This window comes from Quercus robur, chromosome 5 (assembly GCF_932294415.1).
Source record: "Quercus robur chromosome 5, dhQueRobu3.1, whole genome shotgun sequence".
Classification (NCBI taxonomy): Eukaryota; Viridiplantae; Streptophyta; class Magnoliopsida; order Fagales; family Fagaceae; genus Quercus; species Quercus robur.
Window position 1 is genome coordinate 1,503,621 of NC_065538.1, and position 27,384 is coordinate 1,531,004.

A 27,384-nucleotide genomic window follows, 5' to 3' on the forward strand; every position below is an offset into this window, starting at 1 on the left:
AGACGAAGGTGATAATGTCTTTATTCAGCTTGAATGGGAAGATCACTTTGGGAGCAGTCTCGGAGTATATGAAAAGAAACACCCATTTCTTGGTCTCCTTATTAATTTTGATGATGGTTCGTATTTCACTGATGAAGATTCAGATGATGATGATGATGATCCTACTTCTAGCTGGCTTTCTCAAATGTTTGAATATGGCTTTGTTCGGTTTGTAAAGTTGACAAGTCACAAACAGGCCAGCCAACTTCCACAGATCATTCAGAATGCTATTAAAGGGTTTGAAAACTCTTCCACAAGACCTTTTGTTACTATTAGATGCTGGAGCACTATACCAAAATGGGAGAGAGATAACTGGATGAATGTTAAACCCTCAAAGCATCTCATTCTCATTAACGGCTATACTCACCAAGGGCCATGGTTTAAGGGAAATTCTCAACTGTCCTCCAAAGACCCTTTTGTTCTTGCAAAATGCTGGAGAAATTATTTTAATAATCAAATTCGTGAAGTTGCTCATGATCTATGGAAAAATTATCATTTCATAGGAAGCACAGGAAGAATTGCTGTTTTTGGCCCCAAACCCTATGCTGATGCCTTTGTTCACCTACAAACAAAAGATCATCCTGATCTAAACAGTCTTCTTATCCCAGGGAAAACTCCAAAGTTTGAGCCAATTTTATATTGCGGATTCTGTAATAAGTATGCTATTTACCATGACCATGTTTGTGATTCTCCACAAGGTCCTTTTGATCCTTTTGATGGTTATCCCTCCGATGCTCCCTCTACTGATTGATGAGGTCACTACTATTTCGAGACTGGTGTTACTTTATCTGGCTTACACAACAGCCAAGGTACAGTATTGTCCTTCACAAATATGTTGCGAAAAATCCGGTACTGGTTCATAATACTCCGGATTTTGCGGAAGATTTTGATTCTCTTATTTGTCTAGCCTGCACAATGGCCAATGCTCCAATGTTTACTATTGTTAGAAGCTGGTTTCCCACAATGTTCACGTGAAGACAAAATGCATGCCTAGTTCCTTTTGTTGGCTTCTTTCTTATTGGCTTCTTTTGCCTCTAAAGGACACCAATAAGGAGGCCTTGTTCCTACACTTATAGGACACTACGGAGGATTCCCATAATCCTACAAGATTCCTCACAAGATTGGGTAAAAAAAGAGGAGATATTCCAATTTTTACTATTCAGTCACTATTCACCTGTCACTATTCATCTGTCACTATTCACTGCTACTGTTCATCCGTTACTGTTCATGACACTGTTCACTCCGAATTTTGCCTATTTAAGGGGGGTTGTCCCTTATGTTTGAGGGCAGAACTAAAGCTAAGTTAGAAGCAAAATATTAGTTCTGATTTCTCTTCCCTTAGAACTAGCCTTCTTAGAGAGAGAACCTACTTGCTTCTACTACTACTACCTTGTTTACAACCTTGTTCATCCTTGTTCACTACAAGCCTTGTAATCCTACAAACCTTGTAACTAGGACTAGTTCAAGCTTTGTAACTGTTGAAATCTTGTATTCACTACTACTACTGTAAGTGTTTATCCTACTTTCAATAACAAGTATTTTCAGTTCTATGTTCATTACTTTACTTGTTGCTACCACCACCTTGGACGGATTACCGCCATACCGGATGGTTTTAAATTGCTTTCATTTATTTTGAACTATTGTTCTTATTTACTTTGAATTATTTTGATATATACTGCTTGGCTGGTTCTACCGCCTTATTATTGTTCTTACATTCAAGCTATCTACTTTTAAGCTATTTACTTTCAAGTTCTTTACATTATTTCCATTTACAATATTACTGTGCTTCCGTCTCCTTGTCTTCAGCAGCGTGTCCCCTTCCCCCTTTATGGTATCAGAGCCATATATATATATATATAAAGCATTTTTGTGCATTTGAGACTTAAAATTTCTGTTATTATTGATGTATTAGGGATTGTTTTGATAATTGAATCAATGAGGTTAGTTTTGGATTTGATTTGATGCGATATTTCTTTGAGGATGCTACTTTATAAGAAGGCTTTGAATGCTTCTATGGTAAAAACTTTATAAATGTGCAGAGGTTATCACAAGCTTGGCTTATTTGTCGAGTTAGGGGTGCGACACAAAAAGGATTCTAAAATTCACCATAAAACAAAAGAAAACTCTAAAAATGAACCATTTTTTTAATAAATATAATAATATTTCAAACTTATGGTGTCTCCTCAATGACGATAGCTCATTAACATTAAGGCAGAAATCACATTTTCGTCCTTATATTTTCAGGCGATTCTCACTTTGATCCCCAGATTTTATTTTTACCACTTTTAGTCCCTATCTTGAAAAACGATTCTCGTTTTGGTCACTGTCGTTACATCAGAGACGGAAAATGCACACATAACAAACGGCAGAATAAAAAAAAACATTAAAAATTTTTTATTTTATTTTAAAATAAAATAAAATTTTAGTTATCAATAATTTTAAAATAAAAATATTAAAAATTTTAGTTAAAAATAATTGTTCTTCATGTTCTTCCCCCAAGAACATGGTTGCCTAAAAAATAAGAAATTCAAGATTTTCTTCTCTTTTATTTCTTTTTCTTAGCATCTAAACAAGTAAAAACATATACAAAACCATGATCAAACCTAGATACTCTTAACACAATTAACTAACAAAACCCAAAACACCATCTCAATCGAAAACCCCCAAATCACAGTCTCGCAACTCAAAGCCATAATCCAATCCCAACTCCAAATCCCAATCCAAAATCAAACCCTCTCCACCAACCAAAACTTCCTCTTATCCAAAACCCCAACCGATCTTCTCAATTTCATGGACATGGTGAACCCCAACGCCATCCTCTCGTCCCTCAACCTCACACATGGCTCCATTGTCTTCCTTGCCTACGACGACGAGCGCAACATTTCGGTCCTGAGGAATTTCAACCCGGCCGGCTCGTTCGGGTGGAAGATGACCATGGACAACCTAATCGCGAAGCAAGTGAGGGTCATGCGCCAGGAGAACCCGCATTGCGAGCTCATGTCGTTTGATCGCGATTCCGCACACGCTTTCCAGCATTATGTGAATGAAACGCTGGCGTTTGGTGTGAAGCGATGTGGGTTCAATACGGTACCGTTTCGGAGACCGGAAAAGTCGAGGTGGATTTCATCTACGAGCCTCCGCAGCAAGGGACTGAGGAGAATTTGGCTATACTCCGAGACCCAGATGAGGAAAAACTTGTGGAAGCCATTAACAAAACCCAGAGGGAGTGAGGGACTGAAAATTATCTGTTTATGGTTGAATATAAACGTATAGTTGTGTATAATTATTTGTTTTGTATATATATATATATATATTTAAGTAATTAGATTTAAACACCGTGGTCCTCTGAGATCTGATCTTCTCTCTCTCTCAAAACCCAGATAGTCACCGTGGTTTGATCTGGCTAACTCATAATCGTGTTTTGGGTTTTGTTAGTTGATTGTGTTAGAGTATCTAAGTTTAATCGGTTTTGTATATGTTTTTGTTTGTTTAGATGCTCAGAAAATAAAATAAAAGAGAAGAAAATCTTGAATTTTTTTTTTTTTTTTTTTTTTCTAGGCAACCATGCCCTTGGGAAAAGAACAATTATTTTTAATTAAAATTTTTAATATTTTTGTTTTAAAATTATTGATAGCTAAAATTTTATTTTATTTTAAAATAAAATAATATATTTTTAATATATTTTTTTTAATTATGCTATTTGTCACGTGTGTATTTTTCGTCTTTGATGTAATGGCAGAGACCAAAACGAGAATTGTTTTTCAAGATAGAGACTAAAAGCTATAAAAATAATATTTGGGGACCAAAGTGAAAATCTTCTGAAAATGTAGAGATGAAAATGTGATTTTCGCCTAACATTAAATCAAGACATTAATTGGTTTTTGGTGTAGGCAGGGATCGAATCTCAAGTCTATTATTCGACTACAAAAAACTTTTACCAATTAAGTTAACTAAAACCCACTCTAAAAGGGAACTTTAATTAATGAATAATAGACTTTCTAAATTAAAACTCTATAAAATCAATTGATAAGTGAAATATTCTAACAAAGATCCTAATTAATTGATACTTACTATATAAAAAGGCTATAATTTGAAGAGGAAAACATGAAGAGAAATATACATTGGAGGCTATAGGATCAAGGAAATATTAACCTAAAATTTAATATTCCCAAAACTACATTACACTATCGAAAATTAACAAAGTATAAAAATTAAAGCGTATATTCTATCCTAGATCAATTATTAGAAGTCCCTCAAAAAAAAAAAAAAAAAAAAAGATCAATTGTTAGAACTCTCTATTAGCTCGATGCTTGAATCCCATAACTGCTCATGCAAACCTGATTGGAGCATTGCTGGGAGAATGCATGACATCAATGTTTTTTTTCAAGAAGTAACTTTGTTTTAATTTGTTCTCCTTTTTCTTGTATAACTAGATCAACCAATATGATTGCCGATTCTCTTACTGATTGGGCTGGTTCTTGAAACAAAGAAGGCCCATTACATCTTTCCTTTCTCCCACCTTCGGATTTATGGGCTGAAATTAAGGAGATATGCTCCTTTACTCTTTCGTATAATACAATATTTTATTAATTAAAGAAAAAAAAAAAAAAACCAGCCACATTGAATCAAATTGGGTGGCTCAGCTATGCTGTAAGATTCTTAGTAGTTTGCAATAACAAACGAGCCTTGTCCACAATGCACTTGTTCACTGGGTTTTTTTTTTTTTTTGCTAAATTTGTTCATTTGGTTTTAAGACTTTGAAGGCCCATAAACTAGAAGAAAGGAATTTTTTTTTCCCCAGGTAATAAGTACCAACTAGCTAGAGTTTTATTTGAATTAACTGATAAGTTGATTTATAAATCTAGAGAGAGAGAGAGAGAGATGCCATTATAAATAGGGCTATATTCATTAAATATACAAGATTGTTCATTTCAATTTATTTAATCATAAATTGTATCTCGCTACAAAATTAGATTATATTTTTTAATTTGGTATATATTTTTGTTGAACAAGTTCAAGTTTTTTAATGAACTACTTGATTAGAATTTTCTTTTACACACACATATATATAAAATAAAAACTATGACTAAATTAATTTATATCTTCATGAATCTATACTAATAATGAATAACTAAAGTATATAATTAGACTATATAATGAACTATTTTTATTATCAATAAATTATAAGTAATAATTTGATATCGCTTATTTACAAATTTACATAACTCAAGCTCAAGTTTATATTAGTATATTATAAACATATAATATTATATATACATTAATGGAGTCTCATGCTTACAAACTTGTTCATAAGTTATTATGTTTGAGTTCGACTTGTTTAATAGTTAAACCTAAATTTAGTTTGAAGTTTAGTTCAATGGTTAAATAACAAGTTTTTTTCTTGAACAACTTGGTTACTTTATAGCCCTAATTTCAAGGGAAATTGGGAGCTTTTTTATTTGCATAATTTATAAATCTAACAAACTTTCAAGAAGAGAGGGAGAGAGAGATTAGAAACATTTTTTAAACTAAAATAAATACAATTTTTCTTAACCATCTAATAGCAAGGAAAAGCTGACTTTTTAGACTTCTAAAAACATGATGAACAAAAGATTAAGCTTCACTAAAGAACAAATTTTTCTTTATTATCATGTAACAAAAACAGCTTTTCAACTTTGGGGTGTGGGGAAAAGAAAAAGAAGATCTTGATTCTTTGATTTCTATAGGTAATGTGTTTTAAAATTTTAATTATTGACTACATGCATGATCCCCAACAAGATAGAAGCAATGTCCATTATGCAACATTATAATCATCATGCAAATATTGATTTTGATTTTATGTCTGCTAATCAGTTCTCAGACAGCATATATATGATGCTCTCCACATTTCCAAATAAACACCTATTCAATTACATAGTTTTTTGTTTGGAACTGAAAATAATTAATACCCTACAATTTATTACAAGATTTGTATCTTTAAATAATCCAAAGTGAGTGATATCTTTTAATTATTTTTGTTGTAAAAAGCACATGATCCAATTATCCCTCGAAATCTTACATTGATCACACACTGATTTTCCTTAAGCACATGCCCTCGAAGCCAAACAAATCCTACTCCAGATTTAGGATACCCATTGAGGCGTGCATGAAAGGAAGAGATCGAGGCAATCCCATGTGAGAGCATTGCAACATAATGTCCTCGTTACCTTCCAACAAGACTAATTAATTTGAATGTCCCAAATCATTTTCTATTATAAATAAGACATGATTATTATTATTAGCTTTTTTAAGACATAAAAAAACTCTGAACTCATAGTCTCATGCACACTTCCTGCTCTATTTAGTGACTTTGGATACCAAATTGAGAAGAAAAAAAAAGGGGGGAAAAGAAACAAAAGTAAGAATGGTTTGGTATTAATAATTAGGTAAGCTTAAAAAAAGAAAAAGAAAATGAAAAGGATTGCTTGGAATTAGGTTGCCCATCTAACTATAGCCCAAGTTGGTGAGAAGATCTAGACTCTTGGACCACAGTGTAGGAGAGTTGGACCAGAGGTCTTTTGTCCCTAGCCTGGGAGCCCCTATGTGCCATATTGGACCACAAATTAACCAGGAAAATGTTAACAAGCACCTGGTTGGTGCTTGTTAAGGTTTAAAAAAGACAAAAAAATGTTAGAAAAAAAAGTAAAAAAAGATACCAAGTGATATTTATAAAATTGAAAAAAAATGAAATAAAGCTGTTAAAAAGACAAAAAAAATTGTCTGAAAATTTTCAAAAAATTAAGTTATTAACAGGCACCTTATAGTGTTCATTAACACAACCCAATTAACAATGTGACATGCTGAAATTTTTTTGGTTTTCTTCTAATTCTTATTTGTTCCATTTTCTTCTTTCTTCTTCTTTTTCTTGTGGGGCAAACAAAACATAACTAAAAGTCTAAAACTTTGAGTACTTGACATATATTTAGTATGTTAATTAAGATCAAACCAATGCTTTTATAAATATAGGAACTTATTAAAAAAAAAAGTTGCCTATAATCATACTAATTATATGCATATTTAGTATGTAAATTAAGATCAAACCAATGCTTTTATAAATATAAGAACTTGTAAAAAAAATAGTGCCATCAAAGGGCTAATCGCAAAAATTAATATCTAAACTGCAACATTCATTCTAATAATGTGCAAAAACCAAACTAAAAAAAAGAAAAAAAAAAAAAAAAGGAATTTAAGTTTTACCGCTACACAAATGGAAAGCTATTTTAACAAATGATGCCAAGCTTATGGCTTTTCTCTCATTTGGAAACAAAAACCAGTTGTTCTTTCGGATGGAAGCTGGTGGGCTGGCTACCAACCAACAGCTAAACTTTTTTGTTGTTAATGTTCGTACAATATATATTGACAGGAACAAGAACAAGAACAAGAAAAAGAAATTAACCAACCACCGAGAATGATACATTATACGTGGTTATTCTTACAACCTGAGAGCTTTATTAAATGCCCTCTTTTTTGTGATGTATTGCAATACTTTCATAAAATTTGAAGATATTGTTGGAGACAAAGATTAGTTGTTTTACTAACAATTTTTATCATCTTAGTAAGAGAATGGGAATGGTAGATAGAATTTAATACCAGGATAGTTAGGTACTTTTGTGAACTTGTATTATATAGAAAATGATTATTCATATGAGAACATAAGAAAAATATGCCTAAAAGTAATCTATTGAGAGTAGCTTGTATGTTACATGTATGAGATAAATGTAATGAAAATTGTTCCATTTTACACTCCTAAAATTAACACTCAAATTGTCATTCGTATACAAATCGCATTCAACCATTTCAGTTGAGAAAATGATCTTCTTTATTTGAAATTGATCTATTTCATGGTTTCAATTAAATAATACAAATTTTAAGGTGTATCTAATACTACAATTTAAAATTTTAACTAATATACTAGTTTATATATTGCTAAATTTTACAAAATAAAATATTCATCTTCAATGAGCTCTAGTTAGGTGAAATGAAACATATCTCATTTCTTTGGATTGACTGACTGATACATGCATGATATTATAAAACATGTGGCTCAAAACCGTGACAAGTATTCTATTTGCCTTTCTTTGCACAATTTTCAGAGTGGATAATAAAAAATGTGGCTCGAAATGCTTTTCCTGATATGACCCAAACAATAGAAAGATTCAAATATACTGAATACAATTTATAAAAATTATAAAAAAAAAAAAAAAAAAAAAAGATTATTCTTCGTACAAGAACATAAGAAAAATGTGCCTAAAAGGACTTTATTGGGAGTAGCTTGTATATATAAGATAAATGTAATGAAAATTGTTTCATTTACGCTCCTCAAATTATCATTCATATACAAATGGCATTGAGCCATTTTAGTTGGAAAAATGATCTTCCTCATTTAAAATTAAAGTTTCAATTATATAATACAAATTTTAAGGTGTATCTAATACTATAATTTAAAATTTTAACTAATACACTAGTTTATATATTGCTAAATTTTACAAAATAAAATCTTCATCTTGAATGAACTCTCGTTAGGTGAAATGAAACAAATCTCATTTCTTTGCGTTGATTGACTGATGCATGCATGATATTATAAAACATGTGGCTCAGAACCCTAACAAGTATCTATTTACCTTACTTTGTACAACTGTCGTACGGGATAATCAAAATTAGGTATCGACTTTAGTTCAGAATACTTTTCTTCACATGGCCCATACAATAAAAAGAATAAAAAATACTTAATCCAATTTTTAAGGGCTTTCTGAACCCCCAAAGAATAAAAATTAATTAATTAAGAATGATGGGGTTGGAAGTGGGTTATTATGGACATACACTCTACAAGCAAACATCACACTCCAAAGACATGTAGTCCCACTACTCCAAAGTCCCACCAGACGGCAAACAAAGGCTCAACTAGTTTTGCACCTAAACATATCATTCTTAGCTGGTATCAAACAATGGGCCATGCATGTGTGCTCTCTCTCTCTCTCTCTCTCTCTCTCTCTCTCTTTTTTTCCATGGCCTTATATACGAACCTTCCCTCACCCTTTCCCCACAATTCTCACAGTCACAACGAAGCCTCCTCTCTCTTTCTCTCTCTCTATCACACACAGTCACATACAAACACATTAAAACCCATCAAACAGTTTCAAAGATGACCAAAGTTGGAAAGCTGACAAAGCTCAAGTCAGCCATAAAAAGATGGCCTTCATTCACCAAGCAGCTCTCCCGAGCCAGAAGCTCCGTAGCTTCCTCAACAAACGAATCCGATGATGTCTCAAAGCAGGAACTTCATGCTGTTTACGTGGGAAAGACTCGGCGGCGATACCTTGTAAGCTCTGAAATCATTGACCACCCTCTCTTTCAGGAGCTGGTAGAGAAGTCATCAGGTGAATATGACGATGGAGTTGCGGTTGCTTGTGAGGTTGTGCTGTTTGAGCACTTGCTTTGGATGCTTGACAATGCTGAGAATCAGTTGGGGTCCATGGACGAGCTTGTTGAGTTCTACACTACTTGCTGACTCTGACTATGGTGGTGATCATGGTTGATTCATGATTGATTCTATAACAAGAGATGTATGAATATTGTAAAGATTAAACTAGGTTTGCTTTGTAGTTTTATGAGTGATTATTGTGTGAAAGTACCAAGGTGAGGATTAACCCTTCTTATATTTTAATGCGGATGATCATTTTAAACAACTTGATCAATTGAATTCAAAATTGTTTCGTCGTTATGGTGAATTAACTCCATTTCCTTTAGGCAATGAGAACATCATCCTCTCTATTTCACGATATTAACTTTAAATTTAAATTTGTAATACTTAATTTGAAGGCTAAAATTTGATTTAATCCTTCTTTTTTACTTATCAAATCAGTTATTAAGATTTAATTTTTGTCAATTTACTTCCTCACTTCATCAAAATAAGTCAATTTGGTCATTCCGTCCAAATTCAAATGAAGTCATTTAAACTTTTTTCTTTTTTAAATAATACTTATCAAACAACAATATCAATGTTTTTAGTAAATTTTTTAACAATAATAATGTTTAAACAGTGTTATTTGTTAACAAATTTGGACGGGACAACCAATCATTTTTTAGGAGGGACTAAAATGATAAAAATTTAATTTTAAGGACTAATTTGATCATTTCTCTCATGGATTGCTTGTTTGTTAGTTTTTTGTTATTTTCAATCTGACTTTTTTTCCTTATCTTTCTTGCTTCCTCATATCTAACTGGCAAGCTAATTAATTAACCAGTAACTCTATACCCCACAGGGTGGCTTGAATTGCAGGCCACTTGATTAGGAGAAGGCCCTTAATAGTTAATAACCACACAATCCATTGGTTGTCACTTATTGATTGATTTTTTTTTTTTAATTTAAATTTAAATGTCACTTGTTGATTGATGGAGTTTCATTCTTGTACTGAAACATCAAAAGGTTCTGGGTTATGAAACGTCCATGTTATACTATACCATTAAAAACCCATGATGCACTGAAGAAAAGAGTGGGGGAAAAAATGAAAATAACAAATACTGCTCTTTTTCTCCTCATAAAGTTGCACTTATACATGTACTAGACCGTGACATATGGTCAACTAAAGCAGACTCAAAGTCCAAAAAGAGGTAAACAATCACAAAAGCAAAACAACTGGAATTGGGTGGTTTTGTTGATGCGATGATGATGAAAATAAAAATAAAATAAAAAACCTTGTTCACATGCTGAACTTGCAATAATATTGGTCCCCCTAATGTGGTTCCTACCATTAGGAAAGGTCAATCTCATTTAGATTGGCCATTGAATTATTCTGATATTGGCGATGGATCATGGATGCAATCAAATATTTTCTGGTAGGATCGATTAATCAATATTGTTGCTTCTGATTTTAGCTTTTTCATGACTCACATAAATGTTGAAATGATTCAAAGTCCTAAACAATAATATCATTATACTACTAAAAATGTTGGCAATTTTTCTGTCACCTTAAATGTCCAATGTCTTAACTAATTATTGTGTTACCTTCATAGATCACACAAATTACTATTACCATTAATGTCCAATTATTAGTACTTTTAATAATTCTTGAGATTATATTAGCATAGCAAAACAAGTATTTTTCTTAAAAACAAAACTTAGGTACAGTACCTTAACTAAGGTTTTCCTACTAAACTAGGTACAGTACCTTATTGTTCACATGCTAAATTTTAGGTTCTCCTTTTAAGATTCAGTCATGTGACTACTTAATTAAAAAATATACTTTTATCACATGAGAAAAAATCCACATTGCTGAATTTTAAGAAATGATCCTAAAAAACAGCATCTAAGTAGTGTATCTAAATCTTGCCTTTTTTTTTACATTAAAAATTTTCCTTTTGTAGCTCAAGTAGCCAGGTATGACAGTTACCTTTGCATAACTATCACCATTAATTTCCAATTACAATCACCTTTACATTACTTCACATTAGTTTGAGGACAAGGCCAATCTTGTTAGATTCACACTATTAATTAAGTACTGTATTTTTTTTTTTTTTTTTTTGATAATTGATAGTTGAGGACGTGAAGACTTAGAATCTTAAATTTTTCTGTTAGAAACTCCAAGAGACATGCGTTGAATTTTTTTTTTTTAATACCAAGTGAAGCATCTATTACTGAAGAATGTGTAAGGGGACCATTGTTGGTGTGGGGCATGACCCAGATGTGTAATTAATAGTGTAAGAAAAAACAAGTAGTCAGATGAAGTAATTATAACATAAATGTCAGGCAAATATTTTAAAGAGCATAGCAAGCTGTCAACAGAGAGCAAGTATTGAGCATCTCTTAGACTTTACCTTAGAATAATGATAATATTGTTGACATAAAGTTAAATGGATCGAGTGCATTAGTTTAAGAAGCAAATGATTGGGTAGTTAGAGATGCTTTTGCAACATACAAGATCGACTTGACCCCAGACTTTATATGCAAATTCTTGGTCGATCATGTACTATTTTATGTGAATCACAAGCACATTTTGCTTGTGGTTGAAGGCCTATATCAACAGCTTAGCTAAAAAGCAAGGAGTATTTAATTAACAAATTCTTTAAAGAAATAATATTAGACAAAAGGAGTCCAGACAGATGATGAATGTTGTTTTTGCATTCTCAAGAGAAAATATGATTACACTATGAAAGTTCTTGAATTATCTTGTCCTGTGGTGGTTGATTTGCCTTTGGAAATTTGGGGCTGATTTGACAAATAAGACATTTCATTGTCTTAATTTTTCTTCTAATAACTCAAATCTCACAAGAAATGAAGCTGTAATTTGTCCTTCAATTCCAATACGATTCGTGCACGTTTAGTGAATCCTCTATTTCTTTCTTTCTTTGCTAGAATATCCGAATTGGGATCCCTTCCCCGTGTAACTATTTTTATGGGAAAGTTTCTCTTATTACTTTTTTCATCCCCAAAATTTGATTTCACTTTGATATTTGTTTCTTTAATATTAAAAAATATATATATTATGATTTATCTTTAAAAATTAAGGTTTAAGTTTCATCCTTTTATTTTCGTTGTTAAATTTATTATAAATGTGTTTGAGATTCTTTTTTTTTTTTTTTTTTTTTTTTTTTTTTTTTTTTTTTTTTTTCCTGATTAGGCACAATCTTTTCAAACCTTATTTTACAGGTACAATTTTTGGCTTTTATAAATTATTTTGAAATAAAATATAACAAAATAAATAAGCTAACACAAACACACGCTGCAGTCTATATTAATTTTTTTTAAATAATTCGATTGAGGGAAATTGAATGCTAAATTTTTTTTCTTTGGAAAAAATTAGAAGCTTTCAATCTAGTGAACTACAAGTTATTGACCAAGTATTTAGGGGACGTTTAGTTTACCGTAATTTTACATTATGCCGTAATATTTCATTATTATAATATTACATTAATGTAATATCAATATAAAAATATAATATTACATTGTTTTAGAAGGTGATGAGATTAAAATGATGTGATATATTTTATAATTTTAAATTATGATAATGTTAGAAAAAATAAAATAAACTATAAATTTTAATATCACATCATCGTAATATATATCACATTAAGGGCACGTCACAATAAACCAAATACTCCGTATATAAATTGTATAATTTTAGGAGACCAGAATTAAATTCCATATCTTTCCTCTCTTATTGTTTATCTTGCGAATTTATAAGGCTTGTTTGGTTAGTTATCTCTAACCAACATTTTCACATTTTAAACAATCTTATATACTTTTCAATACACATTTTTATTCACACATATATTAAAAATACTTAAACAACATTACTCAAACTAATTTTCGTATATCATATTAATATGCCATGCCCATGCCCAGTTGGCCAGGCAAATGGCTCAAAGCACTAGGAGGCAGCAATACCAGGAGGTCGGCCAATAAAGTTATAAACAGTGTGCGGTTACCATGGACCTTGCCCACTGGATCCATTTCGCTGAGCAGATTGTTTTTGCAAATTGGCAGATAACATCAATCTTGAAATAATTTTTGCCAGGACAATGACTCCTAACGTGCTAGAAGCATTGCATCCAGACAGTTGTAAAGCTCTTTTGGGTGCAATACAATTAATTTCCATTTTTAGCAATTAAAAATAAAGTTATATATATAAAATAATAATATAAAGCTAAAGATACAAATAATTTGTATAACTTTAGACAAATCATAATCAGAGAATAGTAGCCGTTGTGAAAAATTTTGTGTTTTTAAATTTAAGGAAAAGTTAATGAATGTCTTAAGGACATTGGTTTAGGAAATATATTTTTTCTAAATTTTATGGGAAAAGAAAAAGACTACTGAATTTTTTTATAATTTTTTATATTTTTCATAAAAATAGTATCAAAATCTTCTTAAGATGGTCAATTCACAAATACCCTAAAGGGCAAAGTCACCGTATAGGCCAATTTATTATATAAAAAAGGATTTTAGTGGAAGAGTTAAATTTCACACATAAGCTCCAAAATAATGAAGCATGTTGAAAGAGAAGAAAATAAGGGAGAAGAAGGAATAAAATAAGAGGAAAACCATCCAAAGTAGACACTGGCTTTTATGGCCCACAGCTTAATGGGCAAACCGAAGCTGGCCCCCCTAAGTCGCAACAATGAGGAAAACTTGTGAGTTGTGACTTTGACACGGAGAGAAAGAATGTTTAACATGCTGCTTGAAAGAATGAAGAATTGCTCACCTAGATACTGACTTTGTGCCTTTGTAATTTCGTCCACAATTCATTTATTTTGCTCTAGCTTGTCAATCCCTAATATGGCAACACATATTAGTCATAGTGATTAAATGCCAGCTGCAGTCCTTAAGAGAACACATTCAATTGCGTTATCATTTACTATCTTTTTTCAATTCCTTGTCATGCCCATCTGTTGCTCGCTTGCAGATGAAGTAAAGGTTATCCGAAGGAAGAGAATTGAAAATCAGATACTAAACAGCCCGGTTGAAAGTAAAGCAATACTTTAAAGTTTAAAATGTTGAGAATTTAACATAATTCGAAAGATTTATGTGGTTTGGCAATATATTTATGTCCATAGAGTTGTAGCAATTTTTACTATAAATCTATAATATAGCAAACCCTAATTCTGAAACAGCAAATATATACTAGATAGGCCCAAGCCTTTGCTTCATAGACTAAGCCTTACAAGAAAATTACATTTAAAACCGTAATACTTCCAAGTCGGGTCAAATTACAAACCAAAATGAACACAAATTCAGGATCCACATAGCCCAACATCCATTGTATTAGTTTTTGACATTTTCTCACCTCTAGGTCTTCTCTCTAGAAACCCCTAGGAGGCTAGGATGGTGGAACTTCCTTGCCTATCTTTTGGCAGGCTAAAATGGATGGTATTATATTTCATGCACTGATTGTCGTAAAAGGGCCAAAACAATTGGATCCACATTTTTGTGTGAAAGTTGCAAGAAAGAATCTTCTTTTCCAACAATAAGGTTGTGGTGGGCCTTTTTTATATCTTGGGCTGGGCTGCTCCTGCCGTACTATGGCCCAATAATTCTGGGGTAGGAGAGTCGGGACTGGCTCAATTGAAACTCACCTTAAGCCAGCTTGTGCGCAAGCCAGGACCCTTAGCAGAGATCTTGGTCACATGTCCATGGCAGGGAATACTGTCATAAAAACGTTATGGCAGGAGAAACATAATACAGCAGGATAGTTAAAATATTTTAACTGAAGTACTAAAGATAATGTTTAGACAATTTTGCAACAAGAAAATACGATAATAAGAATATGGCAAGAATGAATAAGCAAAAAGAAAAATAACGTTAGCACTTGGACAATTATGATAAAGGAAGGAAGGAGTTAGTTTGCTGAACTTGGCTTCTTGGCAAATTTAAGTTTAAGAAGGAAACCAATTTTCAATGTAGGTAACCTCATAAGGAGATTATGCTATAGAAATTGCCTACTTTGGAAAATGGGCCTAAGTGACCTAATCTCAAACTCTTGACTTGCTAGAGAATAGGCTATTGAGAGGGAGAGAAGGGAGTAGCCTATTGGTGCATGCTCTATCACTCCTTACACTCTTATTTTCTCACTTCACTTTCTATTCTCTTATTTTCTTTCTTTTCTGTTTATCTTCTTCGTTTTCTTTGCTTTCTATTTCTCTCTTTTTTCTATGTTTCTTGCTGTTCCTCCTTGTTGTTCACTGTGCACGGCTAAGGCCTTTTTATACTGCCTGCCATGATAAGATTTATCTTTTTACCCCTTAACTACTCTTGGCCTGTTGTGGGTGTCCTTCCTGGACTACCCACTGGTCTACTGGCTACCCAACCACCACCACTACCCTATGCTAGCTGCACCACGTTTCATTCCCAGACAAAGGAAGTTTTGTTTTATTTTCTTACTTTCCGTGGCATTCCCATCTGGATAAGAGTTGGGTATTCTCCCTTACTAACTCTTATAACATGCATCTAGTGATTCCAGCTCATCTTTGCCTCTAATGTAAGACATTTCATCTTAGTAGGACATTTCCCCCAAAAGAGCTTGAGCAAAAACCCCAGAATAGGCTTCCCTCTTCTCCCCACCACTAGACCACACCTTTTTTTACTTCTGATCCATAACCACCACCCTTGTATTGACTGGGTACAAGTTGGTGGTGCTTGAGTCTTGTGCGTGCTCTATTCCCATATGAGTCCATTGCTTGTCTGGTGTTAACGCGTTTGCTATTGCTTGTGGGTTTGTCTGGCATTGCTACGTGTTATGCTGCTTGTTTAACTTTTTGTGGCGTGGGTGAGTCATTGGGTCTTCATTCTCTGCATCTTGTTTCTTCTTTGGGCTAGGTATTGCTTGGATGTGGGCCATTGTTTCTTTCAATTCGGCCCCTATCTCTTTTTGCCCTTGGTTTGTGGGCTGACTAGTACTCCTACCATGCCATTGCATTGTTCCTGCCATGATATTGTTTAACTTTCATTTGCTAGGTCTCTTCTCATATCATCTTAGGCTTCCTCGACCCATTCTATTCCTTTGGGCATCCTTGGCCCGTTTCATTCCTTGGGGCATCCTTGGCCCATCTCATTCTTTTTTACTTCTTACATTCCCATGGGCTTTTGCTAAATCTTTCAGACTTTCCTGGCCCAATTATCATATCCTTTACTTTTGGGTTTATTGGCCTTTGAACCAACCACATTTACTAATTCCTTTCTTTGGGGCTCCTCCGGCCCATCTTTGCTTGCTTTCTACTTCTTATGATTCCCATAAACTTACTACTTCGTTCTTTGAGGCTCCCTTGGGCTCATTTGCTTTCTTTGGGGTCCTTTTACTATTTTGTGGGCCTATGAACCATTATTCCTGCCATTTGGGCCTAATAGTTTTTCTTACTTTGCTAATTCTTCTTTCTTCGTCCCTTTTATATTGTTGGGCATCTTCTTGTCATTGGGCTTTTTCTTTTTGCCAAAATGGGCCTCAACAAAGGTTAGTTTTAATTTATGAAAATATTAAATATATTTTATTGGACCCCAAAATTGGAGAATGCATACTACAATGACATGTGGCAACTTCTTACATTTCATTGATATATATGGACAAGCAATACCACGTGTCAAAATTATTATTCATGTCAATATTATTGCCATAATGCTAGACATGTGCCATATAATTAAAAAAATTGAATGAAGTAAATTAGTATGATATTTATGTTATGTTTTTATTTTATTTATGATCAATATTACTTAATTTGTCATTTACCTTTTAATTTTCCCAATCATTCCCCTTCCAAAGGCTATTCAAATATTTTGTTGAAAATACTTTAATTGAGAATATATATGCAATGGCTTAAAAATGTAGAAGCACTACTAAAATTAATGAAAAACACCTAATATATGAAATTTTATTAAAATAAAAATTTTTTGTAGTCTTAAATGTCTAATTAAAAAAAAAAGTCATGTTAACGGGTGACTTTAAGGTAATTGTTAATAAACTAAATTAAGAAAGTTTTGGCATCACTTTTATGATAAATATAAAAAGTTTTGACATCACTTTTATGAGAAATATAAAAAATTGTTAACAAAATTAAATGCTTTATCATTTTCCCATAAATATATCTAAAAATAGTTCCTAAATCAATGCCCTTAGGGCATTCTTTAACATTTTCCTTAAAAAAAAAATGTGAAAATGATGGGTATAGAACTTAATATCATATCTATCTATCTATAATAATAATATTATTATATTATAAAAGTTAGATCCTATGGGTTCCAATTAGGTTAACTGGTAAAGTCTTTGAAGTTTTAATAAGAGATTTGAAATTCAATCCCTTTTTAAACAAAAAACCAATTAGTGTTTTGATCTGATAATAAAGAGCGCTGATTATAAGCAGATGCTATAGGTTGAAACTTTCTATAAAAAAAAAAATAAAAAAATAAATAAAGATCCTTAAAACTGGTAGATGCACTCATGTATCACTTTCTCCAAGTATAAAATGATGAGACAAATAATTTCTTAATACCAAAATTACAACAATTAATATGTAAAAAAAATAAAATAAAATAAAAACCTGGCCATATATGTTTATTCTTCTCCTTCTCTCTCTCTCTCTCCCTCATTAATTAGCATGTGTCATTAATAGCTAAATAAATTATTCTAAAAAAATTATCATATATGTTTTTTACTTTCCTTAAACCTTATCTCTCTATATTTCTCTATTTATTGTTAAACATTATCTCTTTTTTCTTAATAAGTAGTATATACTATATACAGCTAATTGCTCCCCAAAAAAAAACAAAACAAAACAAAACAAAACAAATAAACTGATCATCTATGTTTTTTCCTTTCCAATATACCATATTTCTCCTTTTTAATTAGCATATGAGTAGACAATAATATATGTATATCTCCATCTCTATCTCTTTTTTAATTAGCATATGAGTGGACAAATGGTTTTTTCTCTTCAAGTTTTCATATGTTGATATGACCGTTACAAAGCTTAACAGACTTCTACTCTTCTATAACCATTCCCCTTTCTCAACAAAATATGCAAAATTTCAGCTACTTATTTATCTATCAATAATATATAATGTAAATTTTTTTGGGTAGAAAATAATATAGTATAAAAATTGAATTCCTAAATCTGGAGGATGCACACAATGATGTCATGTGTAACTTTCTCCAAGCATAAAATGATGACATATATGCTTTCTTAATACCATAATCACAGAAATTAATATTTGAAAAAAAAAAATTGACCATTTATGTTTTTTTTTGTGAGTTGTGCTAGTATGTACCACATAATTGGGCACAATTTTGTGCCACAACTTGCCACCTGGTGAGTTGTGATTGGCAAAAGTGTGTCAGCGGGCCATGTGGGGACACACCTTTGCCAATCACAACTTGTCATGGCAAGTTGTGGCACAAAGTTATGCTCAATTATGTGGTACTAGCATAATTCTTTTTTTTTTTTTCCTTATCTCTCTCCTTAATTAGCATATGTCATTAATGGCTAAATAAATTATTCTAAAAAAAATCTGACCATATATATTTTTTCTTCTCCTTATCTCTCCATATTTCTCACTTTTCTACTTTCTTAATACCATAATTATAGCAATGAATACTTGGAAAAAAAAAAAAAAAACCGATCATTTCTTTTATAACTCTCTCCGGCGAAGTGAGGGAGGAGGAGTGGTGTTTGCTGACTACAGCGAGGTGAGAGAAGTAGGGAGGAGGGGCCAACGAGGTGGAGAAAGGAGCAGCGTTGGCAAGGGAGCAACGGCTGAAAGGCAGGGCACCAACAAGGGAGCAAGTAAGAGTGAGGGAGAGAAAGAGATGGTGGCTGAAAAAGGGAAAAAGAGGGTGAGAGTGAATGTGAGGGATTTAGGGTTAGAATTTAGGAAAAAGTTTGTATTTATGGTTAGGGTTTATATATATATATATATATATATATATGGGTTGGGTATTTCTAAAACCCACACTCGACTTGAACCCGTTTCAGGTTTACTTTTTAAACCTAAACCCGACCTAAATCGGTTTCAGGTTTACTTTTTAAAACCCAAACCTAACCCTATTGTTTCATGAGTCGAGTCGGATCAAGTACCCGCAGGTCAAGTTGTTTTTTCCATTCCTAATAATTAGAATATTTGAATGAAGGTGTTACTCATATCTCAACATAGATGGTAGATAGTGATAACACGCCTAAAAGAATGTTAAATAGCATGAGAATGTCCAAAGAAGTTTGGGTTGAACCTGTCGATGCAATCTATTTTTCTAATTATTGTCCCACATAAAGATTGTATGAGGAAAAACCCCATATAGCAAGCTTGGAGCAGAAAGAATCCTACAGTTTCTCACTTACATTTGTTTAGGAGCATTGCATATGCGCATATACCAGATCAAGAAAGATTTAAGCTAGATACCATAGTGAGAAGTATGTGTTTATTGGTATGATCCAAGCTCCAAGGGCTATAAGTTGTGGAATCCAAACACCAAAAATTAGATGAGATGTGGAATCTAATGAAGAATGCATATGGAATTGGACTACCAACAAAGAAGAAAAATATTATTTTCCCCTTTATTTAATGAAGATGAGCAGATGAATGAAGTTCTAGAAGAGCTTCTCTCTCCACCTTCATAACTAGCATCTCTTATTCATTAAAGTTCATCCTCAAGATCATCACTAGAAGGATTGAATGTTAGGAATGTTAAGGGCATATTTTTTATATTTTGGCATATCATTTGGCAAAATGCACTTTACTTGTAATTGGGTAGTTCTAAGTGGTTTTTAGAATATCATGAAGTATGTTTAACAAATAAGACAAGAGGTGTTATTGAAGACAATGAAGACTGCACCAAGAAACAAATGAAGAAAAGCTGAAAAAGTGAACCTCAACACTAGTTCGATACTAGCATCTATCGAGAATAAATGAAGAATCTTAATACTAATCTTAACACCTCTCAATCTATCGAGCTTCGCAGATATAGAAATCTCAAATCTGTTTTTCGGTCCATGATAACTTGGATTACTAGGGTTTCATTCACAAAACTTCTAGGGGATATAAAAACTTCATTTTAAAGTCATTATAAGATATATATACTTAATTAGAGAACTCATATACTATTGGTGACGCTACTATGTTCTTATGCGCCTTACGGTTTTGGAACAAAGTGCTTCAAGATCTTCAATGTGTTTTGAAGTGAAGAACTTTGCATCCAACAACAAACATCAATTGCTCGGAGTTAGTTACATATTGAGATTTGTGGCTAAGAAGAAGTCTCTACAAGATCAAGTCCAATTGGGGATTGGTGCAAAGGTTCTATTGTAGGTTGGTATTTTGGGATAGTTCAGGGTAGTGGTAAGATTCCTTATATTTGTAACCGCTTGATTCTTGATTAGTGATTCTTGGGAGTAGTGACTTGAAAATCACTTGGTAGAGTTTTTGCCTTGTGGGAAGTTTTCCCCTTTAGTCAACATATCACCATGTCAAATTTATTTTCCACTGCACTCTAGTTTATTTAGTGATTTGTTCGTGCCTCCGCAATTTGTATGTAATTTAACATAATTAATTAATTTAGGTAATTAAATTAATTAATGGGGGTCAATCTATAACCTAACAAGGATCCTAGTGGTTCCTAGTGGAGATAGGAAGGAATTGTAGAGAAATTGAATTGATTTAAGGTAGTCACCCTCCATAGAAAAATAGCTAGAAAAGAGGAATTGCACTAAGTAATGCATTGGTTTATTCTTCAATATCGCACACACTTTGCGCGTGCATGAGGGTTTTTTTTTTTTTTTTTTTAGGTTCAATGTCATAATTTTCTATTCATCACAATTTGAGGATTAAGTGTATGTTCAAACATACTATGCATTTGAGAATTACTTATATAGTTAGGAGTGTTATGAGGCTAGCCACAAAAAATGAACACTGAAAAACATTGAAATCATATGTTCATGTGTGAATGTGTTCATTTTTTGGAGGTAGCCTATTGACACCCTTGACTATATAAGTAGTTCTCAAATGCATGATATAATCGACCATACACTTAAATCTCAAATTGTGATGAATAGAAAATTATGACATTAAACCCAAAAAAAAGAAAAAAGAAAAAGAAAAAAGGAGAGCCTCATGGACACACGGAGGCTAGTTTGAATTATTGATGACATGAGCATTTCAAATTGATGAATATGATTTTACGAATTTCATAGCGAAATTACTTTTAAGAACTTTAGAGAATTTTATAATGGCATGCCATTTTGTGTTACTAAAATGTCATGCGGTTTGGTCAATGGCATGCAGCTTATGGCAAACTAGAATTGCTTAAGGTTTGATTAATTAGTAATGACATGCAACTTATGTCATGCCCTCTAGTTGATGACCTGCCATCGAGAAAAAAACGGCATGCCATTTAGTGCAAGAGAAAAAGATAAGTTACATAAATAAAAAATAAAAAATAAATAGAAAAAGAGAGAGAAAGACATAGTGTAACATGCCCTTCAGGGCCATTAACAAAAGCAGCTTGCCGTGTATGTTTCATCAACTTGTTTTGCTAGTGAATTGCTCTGATATTGATTGGTATTCGGGATGAATAAGAATTTTATTCAAACCAACTAAAAACTTTGGCACAAACCACAAGCAACTACTAAAAAGCAAATGGTGATCCAAATTACAAGAATCATTACAGTTTAGTTAGAACTAACATAGCATACCTAGCAAGTAGCAATCACATAATATAAACTTAATTGTAATTCAATCAATCTTAGAAAGCATGACCAAAGAACCAAAATATTAGACACCCTTGAAGATATTCCATGTCTTTCTCTATCCATGTAAAGACCCAAGGAGAAAGAGAGGATTTGAAAATGGACCAACCCATTTGCAAATTACAGTCTAAGGGACCAAGTTGAGCCAACAAAATTTATAAGCCCGTTAGCAAAAATGAAAACCCAACAATAACATAGAGGAGTGCTCAAAATTGACTTAAACTTAGAACAGAAAAAGAACCAAAAACCGAGAGGGATTAGGGGGAATGCGTTGCAAAACATCAATCACACATTCTTTCAATAAATCAATGGTCCTTTTTCAATTTATTTCCCCCTTGTGCCTACTTGTAAATGGCAATCTTATTCCAAGAAAAAGGCCCTGAAGGGGCAGTGCTATATGCTACCCCATTATTCTTATCCCGAAGCCAAGATTGCTAATGAACATAATTATAAAGCATTGACAATACAAACACATTAGTTACATAAAACAAAGTATTGGGTATCCCATAGCTAGATTGGTTTAACCCTAAAAACGTTTCTCTTGGACCTTCTCAGCATCCACTCCTCAAAGTCTTTTGCTTCATATGGAATCCTCAAGACTCCTTCATTACGGAAGCCATATTCTTCAGCTGACCTGTAGAGAAACTCCAAGAAATCTGCATCCTCTAGCGCTTTTGCACGAACCATAAATCGCCTCGTATCATTGTTCATACCAACACATATAGGGATGTAACCTCTAGGCGTCAATGAAGAGCCTCTTAAGCGCTTCCCTAGTACTTGAGCTCCAATATGTTTGCTCAACTTACTAGCTCTCAACCCCATCCTCTAAAGCTTCCAATTTCGCTGTATGACTCCTAGAACAGATTTAAAGCCGTATGTACTAGGTGTCCTTGCCATGTCACATTGGATGATGATTAGAGATATTTTTCTTAATTAAATGATGGTGATATGCTAATGAAATATATATGGCTTGTCATGTTCTTGATTAAATTTGAGGTAAATTGCCTTTGAAAGAGGTTGCATGCCGTCACCACAAAGTTGATTATAGATCAATTATTATAATCATCTACTATATTATTTAATGTAACAATCATCCTCGGTGAATTTGGAATATAGAGTGCAATTTTTGTAAGTTTAAGAAAATAATTCCACCTTGCCGACCCTATCTCTAGAAATTTAGAAGGCTCTTGTAAAAATCCTCTCTGTGCTTCTTTGTTTTTATACTCATTTAGACCATGAAATACTCATGCTGACAATTCGGATTGTGTCTACAAAACAAGTACTTGACCAAACATTTTTTACTTAATATGAAGTACCTCATGTTAAATGACCCAAGTCCAACATGTTATCTATTCGACACATTTTTCTTTGGATTGTTTGCTTGTCCTAGAAAGCAAGCTTTCCCAATTAAAGTTTTTTTTTAAGAGATAATTACAATATGCTGCTAACCTCACAACTCGAACACTTTCCCCTAAACCTCTAAATATTTTGTGCATTTCTACTTAAAGTTAGAACTCAATAAAACTTGAGGACATTATAATCAACCAATTTGGTGCAATAGCTCACAACACACTTAAGTTAAATAAGCATAAAATAAATCTAGAGACATACCAAATTTTGCATATAATTTCACAACTTGCTTATTTGTGTGAGTATTTTTTGTTGACTACTTACCATTGCACAAATAAAAAAGTTGTGAAATTTAGTATAGGAATGGTTGTTTATATGGTATTTGGATCTTCAATTCTTGAATATTGGGTTGGGTTGTTGAGCCCACCCTATATCTCAACACAAAAGGCAAAAGACCCATTAAACAAAACGAAATTAGCCTCGGCCCTTCAGAGCATGTGAACCTTGAGCCCACCAAAGAAAAAAAAAATTGGTCCAAGAATAATAAAATATGATTATTTTAGGTCCTCCTAATAAAAATCAAAATGAATTGGAGACTGTTCATTTGAAGACTAGGATTTATTTAAGATAAATTAAGGGTACAAATTCTTCTTCTACATCATTTGAAAACCAACATTTTAACTCTAGCAACTTCAACTGTGGTTAAGTAAAACTGAGGATCCATTTGCACCAACTTAAGATTGGAGTATGCATTTTTTATTTATTTAGTTTTTGGCTAAATATTGCTTAAATTAGAATTTATTTGTGATACATGGAATGTTTAAAGTTTATTAACTGAGCGAGGAAAGAGACAAAATTTAGTAGAATTTATGAAAAAAAAGTAAGGAAGGAGAGAGAGAATGACATGATCGAGGAGAGAGGAGAGAGAAAAAGTAGATTTGGCACTCTCTGTGACACAATTGCTTCCCATTTTTTACCTGAGAATAGACTGCCCATGACCAAAAATGGAGAGAAGAGAAAAGGTAAAATTGGCAATGGTGTTGCCAAAATAGGAGAGAGGAACAAAGTTGGTAATTATGGCAATGGTGATGCTGAAATTGGTGAGAGAGAGAGGGAAAAGAGAGAAATTTTTTGTCAAATAATTATTGAAAAAGGAAAATACTAGAGTTACAAACTTTTTTACAAACTGTTGATGTGGTGAGTAATTATTGTGGTAAGTAAAAAAGTGTTGTGGGCCTTTTTAATAATATTGGGCTGGGCCACCTCCTGTGGTACTGGGCCCAAGTATTCTGAGTAAGGGAGTTGAGACCAGTCCAACTGCAACTCACTTTGATTCGGCTTGTGCACAAACTATCTCCCTTTTTGCCAGGTTTTGATCACATACCCATGGCAGGCAGAGCTATTACAGAGAGTTATGACAAGCAGGTATAATAAATGTAACATAAAAGGAAAACTAGACAAAATATATAAATAAAAGGGAGCAGCAGGAAGTACCCTCTACACAAAAAATAACAAAAAATAATAGCAATGGGTTTCTTGGATTAAAAAGAGGGGAAAGTCAGTCTGCCACACCGAGTGACACTACGGAGCTTGAAACTGAGAAGGGAAACCACTTCCTCAATGCAAATAATCTCCTCAGGGAGTGAAATTAATTACTTTGAGGGAATGAGCCTAAATGGTTTATGTTCAACAGAGGTTCTTTTCCTTTGATAGAGAGCAGAACTTTGAGAGGGAGAGAAGGAATCAACCTATTGGTGCATGCCTACCAATCTAACTCTCTGTTTTTCTTTCATTTTTCTTTTTCCTCTCTTTTCTCAATGCTTGTTTTCTATTCCATGGTTTTCTTTTAAGTTCCTATCACCCCCCTCTCGTGATCCCTGTGCATGGCTAGGGTCCCCTTTTTTTATAGTGTCTTCCATGACCGGTTTTTATTATTTTAGCTCTTAACCACATTTGTCTAGTCTGGGTGTACTTGCCGACCACCATTGATTCATGTGTTGGCTGTGCCACTCCTACCACCAGATAAAGAGAACTATTTTGTTTGTTTGTCTGTCTGTCTTGGCATCCTTACCTGCTACGGTGAGGGTGCTCTCTCTCTCTCTATCCCTCATGGCATGCACCTAATGGTTTCCACTTACCCTTTCTTCTTTTGGGCGGTATGTCATCCCAGCAAGACATTTCCCCCAAAAGAGCCTGAGCAGGAACCTTAAAATAGGTTTTTCCCTTCTCCCCACCGCCAGACCATGCACTTTTACCTCTGACTCATGATTTCACCACGTCTCGTATTGGCTAGGTACAGGCTGGTGATGTCTGGGCCTTGCGCATGCTTTACTTCTATGTTCGTTCAAAGCTTGTCTGCTGCTCACGCGCTTGCCGTGATCTGGAGACCTGTCTGCACATTCTGCCAATCATTCTTGTCTTTTTATGGCATGGGCTGTTTTCTGATCTCATATTTTCTGCGGCCTTGCTCCCTTAGGGGCTGGACTTTGCTGGATTGTGGGCTTCCTTTTCTCTAGCCTATCCTTTTACTCTTTTCGTAGCCTTGTCATTGTTTCTTGCCATATCACTCTACTATTCCTGCTATGATGTTATTTGGTCCAAGTCTGCTAGGTCTTTTTGGGCTTGTTACTTATGACTCAGTATAGTCATTTGGGCCTTTTTGGTTGTACTGCTTGCTGGCTCTTGTGTCCCATTTGTTTTCTCTTGGGCATCCTTGGCCCATTTGCTTTCCTTGGACTTCCTTGGCCCTTTTCCTAACTCTGTATTCCTATCGGCTTTTTACTAACTTCTTTGGGCTTCTCCACCTCAATTACCTTATCCTTCATCCTTAGGGCTCATGGGCCTGCCATAAACTCCTTACTTTCTTTGCTTGCATTACTTTGAGCCTGCTGTGGCCCATTCTCACTTTTCCACATCATATACTACCCATGAGTTTGCTATTCCTCTCTTTCCAGGCTTCTTTAAGCCCGTTTGCTTCCTCAAGGCCCATTTGTCTATTTCATTGACCTATGATCCATTATTCCTGCCACTTGGACTTAATAGCTTTTTCTATCCATTTATCAATTCTTTTCTACCCGTGTTGCTGGGCTTCTTTCTATTTGGCTTCCTCAAAATGACCATCAACAATAAGTGATGTAAAAGTAGGCCAAAATGAAACTAATAAGAATTTGAAACCTTCTTACTTTGTAAAAATGTTGTAAAATTTAATGATTGTAGCCTTATTCATTCAAAAATTGTACAAGGTGTAGAAATTAGTGTGAGATGAGAGAGAGAATAAAGTTGGTAATTGTGGCAAAACCATTGCCACAATTAACATTTTTTTTCTCTCTCCCCTATTTTTGCAACACTATTGCCACAATTACAAACTTCTTTCTCTCTCTTCCCTCTTATTTCGACAACACCATTGCCACTTTTACTTTTTCTCTCTCCTCCATTTTTGGTCACAGGCAAAGAAAAAATGGGTAGCAATTGTGACGTTGAGAGTGTTGAATTTACTTTTTCTCTCTCATTGGTAGCACCATTCTCTCTCCTCTCCTACTATTTTTTTTTTCCCCAGAAATTTGGCAACCACATTGTCGAATTTTGCCTCTCTCCGCACTCAACTAATAAACATTGAACAATATAAATATCGCTAATAAACTCCCATTTAAGTAATATTTAGCCAAAAGACTTCATTTTTTTCCTCAACAAGTTTTTGTGCATTTTTAGTTGTTTTAAAAACTAGATTAGACCAAACCA

The 27,384-nt window shown here is 33.4% G+C and overlaps 2 protein-coding genes and 1 pseudogene across 2 annotated transcripts; 2 read left to right on the plus strand and 1 right to left on the minus strand.

Moving 5' to 3' along the window:
- The first annotated feature begins 954 nt into the window (after positions 1–954).
- LOC126725383 (NPL4-like protein 2) lies at positions 955–3,322 on the plus strand (annotated as a pseudogene).
- Positions 3,323–9,081: 5,759 nt separating this feature from the next.
- On the plus strand, positions 9,082–9,806 carry LOC126724807 (auxin-responsive protein SAUR78). The gene has a single exon (XM_050429200.1). It carries the CDS (start codon positions 9,221–9,223, stop codon positions 9,584–9,586), a length of 366 nt encoding a protein of 121 aa, XP_050285157.1. The 5' UTR covers positions 9,082–9,220; the 3' UTR covers positions 9,587–9,806.
- Positions 9,807–22,637: 12,831 nt separating this feature from the next.
- On the minus strand, positions 22,638–23,118 carry LOC126725389 (auxin-responsive protein SAUR71-like). The gene is made up of 2 exons (XM_050430096.1): positions 22,831–23,118; positions 22,638–22,730 (listed from the first exon to the last, which is right to left on the minus strand). Exons 1-2 carry the CDS (start codon positions 23,116–23,118, stop codon positions 22,638–22,640), a joined length of 381 nt encoding a protein of 126 aa, XP_050286053.1.
- Between the last annotated feature and the right edge of the window lie 4,266 nt (positions 23,119–27,384).